Below are 6797 nucleotides of genomic sequence, written 5' to 3'. Positions count from 1 at the left end.
GACCTTGCTGCATTTCCTTGGTGCATTTGGGTACAGAGGGCAGATCAGCTGCCCCCATGCTATGTCAGGCTCAGGTGTAGGCAGGGTTTGTGCCACCCCCTAGCCTTTCCCCAGGGTCAGTGAGGGCTCCTCTTCCAGCCTGCCCTGAGCTGGCCCTTAGATAAGCATTGCTGTGGCTTGACATCCCTTTAGGTAAGATAGCATCTCTTAGGGTTGCAGCTTGGCTCTGGAATCTKCCTTGCATCTCTGTGCTGGTCTACCTCTACGGGCTCTGCTGCTCTGTGCTGCTTGCTAGGGRTTGCTTTTGCAGCCCTTCACTGGGCTTAATCTGGGGCTTTTCTTTTCTCCCTGGGGCTGTGAGGACTGAGGCAGGCAYGAGCTTGGGCAGCACAGCAAGAGGCAATGCTGTGAGCTGTGCCCTGTGTGCTGTGCTCCCGCAGGTGTCCCCATGGCTGGGGCAGGCTTTAGTCCCAGCTCCTGGGCACCTCAAAGCTGAGGCATGGGGAGTACTGAGGTCTGCCTGGGGCTGGGAGAGGCACTTGGAGAACTCCCCTCCCTTCCCTGATGTGTTAAATCCTTCTCTGCTCTAGGGGAAGTGCCAAGGTTGCAGGTGCTTCTCTGCCAGCTGGCTGGTGCAGGTTCTGGCCCCCAGAGCTGCATGTTGTCTCCCCTAGACTAGGCAGCCCCCCCTCAGGGGCAGGGGTTGCTCTGGGCTAGTGCCAGGCAAGGTGCTGAGCGCTGCTCCCCTGGCACTTGGGCTTGCAGAAAGCCCTTCTCTCCCCGCAGCCCCCCAGTGCCTGCAGCTCAGTCCATGTTTCTCTAGTCTCCTTGGTGACAATCTCATTGCTCCTCGGCTTCTCTCCAGCACCCTAAAATAGCTGCTGGGGGGTGAGCATGAAAGAGGAGAGGCACGTTCCCTTCCTTGCTGCCAGCACCCCTTTGGTGGCCGGGCCTGAGCCAGGCAGCCCTGGCTCAGTGGCTGTCTTAGAGCTGCGCTGAGCCGTCTCTGCCCATCGCGCTCACTGCGTGGCTGCGTGGCAAGTGCCACTTGCTGTGCCCCTGGGCCAAGCCTTGCCTTGGTGCTGCTGCCCAGCCCCCTGCCCTCCTCTTCCTCTCTGCACCCCAGCTCTTGAGACAGGGGCTTTTTCCCTCTTACCCTTGGCCGGGTGCTTGGGGCTGGCTCTCTCCTCCCTTCTTGCATCCAGCATGTATTTTGGGAAGCTGTCGGCTGTGATTTAAACCCTCCTCCTGGCCTGCCCTGGCAGCATCTCCTGCTTGCTGCTCTGTGACTTGGGGACCCTATAGCCCCCCTGCGGCTGGGCTGCAGCCGCCCCAGCCCCGTCAGCCACAGCCACCACGTCCGCGGGCTCCCCGAGGGCAGGGCCAGCGGCAGCAGGCCCCTTATGCCCACGGCTGCTCCCAGCCTGGCATGGCAGCCAGCCAGGGGGTTATTTGAACCTTCCTGAAATAGAAAGAGAGCTGGGAGCAAGCGGAGGGTGGGAGGGGGTGGCCCGGCGGGGCAAGGAAACAGGTTCCCCGCTGGCTAATGGGATCCCCCCTTCGTGAGACCCGTGAGCAGGGGCTGAACCGCAGAGGACGCCGGGGAGCAGGCGGGGTGGGGGGCAGCGTGGTCCAGGCCCTGGCAGCATCTGGRCGTGTGGGGCTGCATCCCGGGAGGTGCCGAGTGCTGCCCGGGGAGGAAAGGGGGCAGGTTTTCTGCCAACGGCCCATCTCTCCGTCACCCCCTGCGTCCCCTGAGCCGCTGCCGTCGAGGGGCCGCCGCCTGCAGCCCACCGCCCCCGGCAGGTGCCGCGGGCCGGGGCGGCCGGCGGCTCCCCCTCCCTCGCGGGCGGCGGCGGGGGCACGGCTGGCGTCGCTCGCTGACACCCTATCTGCCAGGCCCCGGAGCAGCCGCCGGCCCAGAATAGCAGCGCTGCCCTGCAGTCGGCATGGAGCAACTCCCGAGCGCCGCTGCTCCCCAGGTACCGCYGGGCCGCCTGGGGTCCCAGCTCGGCAGCCCCCCTCCCGGGGACGTGGTGGTGGTGGTAGAGGGGGGGCTTGGGGCAGCCGGGCAGCCCTGGGGACGAGGCTGCGGAGCAGAGCCTGACCCGTGCGCCTGCCCCGGCCCCRCGGGAACGGCGGGGGTCGGGGCGGGGGGTGTTATCGTAGCGTCACCTCCTTCCCGCAGTCGGGTTTAGGTCCCCCTCGGAGGGCTCCCCGCAGGGCTGCGGCTCCTGCCGCGGGCTGCATGGTACGGCAGGGTCTCCTGGGTGGGGGGCACGGAGCCGGCCCCCTGGCCCTGCCCGAGCCCCTCTGCCTGGGGCCGCCTGCGTTGCTGTCGTAGGGCGTCCCCGGAGCGGGGGGCCGGGCAGACCTCCTGCCCAGGTGGGGCTGGCTGGGTGCCCGGCATCGCCTGCCCCGCTCGGGTGGGCCAGGCCAGCGAAGGGCAGGAGGAATCAGGGCCGGGATTTACACCTCGGGGGCCAGGGGAGGGAGAGGAAGGGCGCAGAGCCGCTGCGGGACCTGCTGCGCTCCGACAGCGAAGAGAGGACCCAGGCGTCCGGGGCCGGGCTCCCGGGGGGGGGGGTGCTGAGCCGCGGGCTGGCCCCGGCTGGGGGCTTTGGCCCCGCAGGGGCTGTCGTGGCAGGGCTCTGCTCCGCTCTGCCTGGCTCGGTCCGGTGGAGGGGGGGGCTGAGCCAGGCAGCACCCTGGGGTGGGGGCGAGGGGGGCCGGCCGCTGCTGACCCCCCTCTCTGTGTGACCCCTCAGATGTCACTGCTGAGCGCCGCTGCTCGCCCAGAGGAGGAAGGTGGGTAGACGGCAGTGGGATGACCTGTAGGATGGGTCTGGCCCCCCGCCTGCAACGTGCGTGCCCGTCCTCGCCCCCCACGCAGCGAGCCCTGCCGGTGCTCCCCGTCACCCCACCGCTGAGCTCCTTCCTAGCAGCTCCCCGTGGCCCCCCGGCCCTATGGCTGAGAACTGCTGTGCTACGTGCAATCCCTGTCCCTATGGACTGGGGCATCGGAGCGCTCTGCACGACCCAGGGCGGTGGGGACGGCATCTCCCCCCACGGCATCCCCTTGGGGCCCTCTGCTGAGACCTGGCAGCTCGGCTCACCACCCAGGGCTGGGGTTGGTCCAGCTGCAGGGCTTCTGGAGGCACCGTGCACCAGGGAGGAGGAAGAGGAGGAGGAAGAGGACGAGGACAGGTGGAGGGGCACAAGGCCCGTCACCTTCACGCTGGGCACCGAGATGCTGGGGTTGGGGCCAGACCCGGAAAGCGAGTTTCAGAGCCCCGATGCCGAGGTCTACATGCACTTCATGAGGAGCCACTGCTGCTACGACGCCGTCCCCACCAGCTGCAAGCTTGTYGTCTTCGACATCACCCTGGAGGTGAGGCTGGGGGGGGCCGCAGGGGCCTGAGGGTCAGCGGGCAGCGGGTGGGAGCAGGCTCGGGGACCGCCGGCACCCCTCTCYGCTCTGCCGGCAGATCAAGAAGGCCTTTGTGGCGCTGGTGGCCAACGGGGTGCGGGCAGCCCCGCTCTGGGACAGCAAGACGCAGAGCTTCGTGGGTGAGTGCCGGGAGCGCAGCATGGCCCCTTCCCCTGCCCGGCGGCGCGGAGGGCCCCAGGGCGTCGGCGCGGCGCTGCGGGCCACCCCGGCGGCAGAGCCAGCCCCCCGTGTCTCCGCAGGGATGCTCACCATCACCGACTTCATCAACATCCTGCACCGCTACTACCGCTCGCCCCTGGTGAGTCCTGGCGCGATGGCGCAGGGTGCTGGGGAGGGCACGGGGCAGAGCCAGCCCTCGGGCAGGGGTGGGTCTGTCTCTGGGCCAGGTTCCTGCAGACCTGCAGCTCCTATGTCCCCCTGGGGTTAATTTTTGCTCTGGGTTTGCTCTGAGCCAGCCCAATGTCCAGTGTCTGCCACTGCGCCCTGCAGTATCCCGGGGGAAGAGCCCAGCGGTGCATCTGCCCCTTCCCAGGAGGATGCTCTCACCCCACCTGGGTGCAGGCAGCTTCGGTGCCCCTGTGCCTGGCACCCAAGGGGTCCCCAAGACCCGAACCCCATGCTCAGGGAGATGGGGCGGGATGGCTGGGAAAGGGGCAGCACCCAGGGCTCGCCCCCCCCTCCCAGAGCCCCGTGGCTGCCAGCAGGGCCCCACGGTGACGGAGCCTCTCGCTGCCCTCAGGTCCAGATCTACGAGGTGGAGGAGCACAAGATTGAGACGTGGAGAGGTACAAACAAGGGGGTCGGGACTGGGGGCGTCACACTTGGCACGGTGGTGGGTGCTGGGGGGGGCAGGAGGCGATGGGACACAGGGGCATGCGGCTGCACCGAGGGGTGGCGGGGGCTGTAGGTGGGGTCTGGGGGTGCAATCCAGCCCTGCTGCTGGGGGGCACGGCCCTGCGGACGCCCCCGCTCCCACCTCTTTCCCTTCCCAGAGGTGTATCTGCAAGGCTCCTTCAAGCCGCTGGTCCACATCTCCCCAAGCGATAGGTGAGTCAGAAGCTCCCCGTCAGTGCGGGCTCAGCTTGGGGTGCAGCCTGCTCACTGGGGCCTCGGGGGTCTGCAGCCCCTCGGGGCCGTGTTGAGGCTGCCCCTTCCCGGAGCTGGCTCTGGTACAGGGGAGAAGGTAGGAAGGGGAACCGCAGAGTCCGGGTGCCCCAGCTGCCCTTGGTGCAGGGGAGGTGTAGGAGAGGGGAGCGGTGACCTCGGGGGGGGGTGCTCGGGATGCCCGGGGGTTTCTGGGCACAGCCGTGTCCCCCTCCCCACGGTGGCCCTGCTGCCTGCAGCCTCTTCGATGCTGTCTACTCCCTCATCAAGCACAAAATCCACCGGCTGCCCGTGATCGAGCCCGTCTCGGGGAACGTCCTGCACATCCTCACGCACAAACGCATCCTCAAGTTCCTCCACATCTTCGTGAGTGCGGGGGCAAATGGGGCCGGGGGGGCGTGTAGCACGTCTGTGCACGTGCTGTGCCCGCCAGCAGCCTGCCCCGCTGCAGGGCTCCACCATCCCCAAGCCGCGCTTCCTGAAGAAGACGGTGCAGGAGCTGTGTGTCGGCACCTTCCGCGACGTGGCCGTGGTGCTCGAGTCCGCCCCCATCTACACCGCCCTGGAGATCTTCGTGGACCGCCGCGTCTCTGCGCTGCCGGTCGTCAACGATGCGGGTACCCRGGCAGGGCGCCCAGCGACCCCCTTCTCCCCCTGCCGGTGGCTCCCACCCCATCCCCACCAGCAAACCCTTCCTCCCCGTCCCATCTCACGTGGGCTCTTTGGGCTCAGGGTGGGACACCAGCAGCACCCAGGTTCCCCTGTCCCCCGCTCTGCTGTCCCAGGGCTCCGGAGGGAGCACGTCACCCAGGGGACCCTCCTGAGCCCCCTTGACCCTGGGCCGGTGTCTCTTTGCAGGACAAGTGGTCGGCCTCTACTCAAGGTTTGACGTCATTGTGAGTATTGCRTGTTTGCACGTCTTTGCACGCCCGCACAAGCATGGGGACGGGGGGATGTCAGAGCCAGGCGTGCACGGGCAGCCCTCTGCCCGCGTCCAGCTGGGGTGCTCGCAGCCTGCACGCGCATGGGCTGTGCACGTCGGCCCCGCGTGCAGAGCGCCGTGCGCATCTGTCCTGTTCCCGGGGGCACTCGCGTGCCTCTGCCCGTCTTTTCCGCATGCAGACACACGTGTTACGCACGCTTGCCTGCGGGCAGATATGCACRTGCCCTGAACATCTGTCCCACGCACAGAGACACGATGTGCCCTCCTGCATCTGTCCCGTGCACACCCGTCCTGCTGCTCTGAGCACTGCCAGACTCGTGCCCTGCTCGGTGCCAGGGCAGCGCGGCTGTCGGCGCCGGCACGGGCACAGCAGGGCACTGAGTGCGGCCTCCTCTCCGGCAGCACCTGGCAGCCCAGAAGACCTACAACAACCTGGACATCAGCGTGCGGGAGGCCCTGCGGCAGCGCACCATCTGCCTGGAGGGGGTCCTGATCTGCTACCCCCATGAAACCATGGAGGACATCATCAACCGCATTGCCGAGGAGCAGGTGAGCGGCGCGGGGCGCACCCCTGCCGCCCCGCAGCGCCGGCTCCCTCCCGCCGCCCCGGCTCAGCTCTGATGCTCTGGCTGCGCCCGCAGGTCCATCGCCTGGTGCTGGTGGACGAGAACCGCTACCCGCGGGGCATCGTCTCCCTCTCCGACATCCTCCAGGCCCTTGTGCTCACTCCCGCGGGTATTGATGCTCTTAACTCTTAGCCCACGACGCTCCATCTTTCTCCGTTTGCACCCTCCGTTTCTCTCCACTTCAGGTAGGCACCGCTCTCGACCCACCGTCACCTCGCCGCTGGGGCCCAAGCCGGCCCGCTTGGCCCCCCACCCTGCCCCCATTTCCCCTTGCTCCCCCCATGCTGGGTGCAAGGCCCGGGGGTGGCTCCAGCAGGAGCTACCATGGGGCCAACTGCTGCCCTCCCTGCCCCACCAGGGCTGGTGCCCAGGGCCGGGGCAGCCCAGAGGGCTGTGCCGCCGGGGGTCCAGCTCAGCCCCCGCACCCACTGTGGGTCACGGCCTCGCACGCTCTCTCGCCCCACAGGCTCCGGCGATGCTGCCGAGTGCCACCAGCTCRTCCGACCCGGGAGCCTCCGGTGCGGCCCCGGGCCGGCCCCCGGGCCGTGGAAGGAGGCTCGGGCCCCGGGGGGCTCCCCGCGGGGTGGGGGGCGTCTGCCGCACGCCCCGGCCCTGGGACTTGCCTCGAGGCCGGGGCACCTCCCTCGAGGGGACCCACAGCGCCCCGGGGGAC

At 68.6% G+C, this 6797-nt stretch overlaps 2 protein-coding genes across 5 annotated transcripts in view; one reads left to right on the top strand and one right to left on the bottom strand.

Moving 5' to 3' along the window:
• Nucleotides 1-1794: 1794 nt before the first annotated feature.
• Nucleotides 1795-6279, top strand: PRKAG3 (protein kinase AMP-activated non-catalytic subunit gamma 3). Of its 4 annotated transcripts, none has more exons than XM_085310933.1 (12): nucleotides 1818-1982; nucleotides 2769-2808; nucleotides 3147-3391; nucleotides 3489-3570; nucleotides 3691-3749; nucleotides 4191-4236; nucleotides 4444-4498; nucleotides 4795-4921; nucleotides 5007-5172; nucleotides 5414-5451; nucleotides 5901-6047; nucleotides 6140-6279. In XM_085310933.1, exons 1-12 carry the CDS (start codon nucleotides 1950-1952, stop codon nucleotides 6254-6256), a joined length of 1155 nt encoding a protein of 384 aa, XP_085167059.1. In that variant the 5' UTR covers nucleotides 1818-1949; the 3' UTR covers nucleotides 6257-6279. The 4 variants fall into 4 exon arrangements, with proteins under 4 accessions (XP_085167057.1, XP_085167056.1, XP_085167059.1 ...); XM_085310932.1 differs by having other exon boundaries at nucleotides 1820-1982; nucleotides 3141-3391; XM_085310931.1 differs by having other exon boundaries at nucleotides 1795-1982; nucleotides 3489-3749.
• Nucleotides 6280-6536: 257 nt separating this feature from the next.
• CYP27A1 (cytochrome P450 family 27 subfamily A member 1) overlaps nucleotides 6537-6797 on the bottom strand; it is a 4005-nt gene continuing 3744 nt past the window's right edge. Inside the window, exon 8 of the mRNA XM_085311044.1 lies at nucleotides 6537-6602. Coding sequence (XP_085167170.1) covers nucleotides 6537-6602 — 66 coding nt within the window. The remainder of the gene's footprint in view (nucleotides 6603-6797) is intronic.

The sequence above is a fragment of the Rhea americana genome, unplaced genomic scaffold (genome assembly GCF_003343005.1).
Source record: "Rhea americana isolate MKP2758 unplaced genomic scaffold, rheAme1 scaffold_33, whole genome shotgun sequence".
In the NCBI taxonomy this organism is placed as follows: domain Eukaryota; kingdom Metazoa; phylum Chordata; class Aves; order Rheiformes; family Rheidae; genus Rhea; species Rhea americana.
This window is presented reverse-complemented; position numbering and strand designations above follow the sequence as displayed.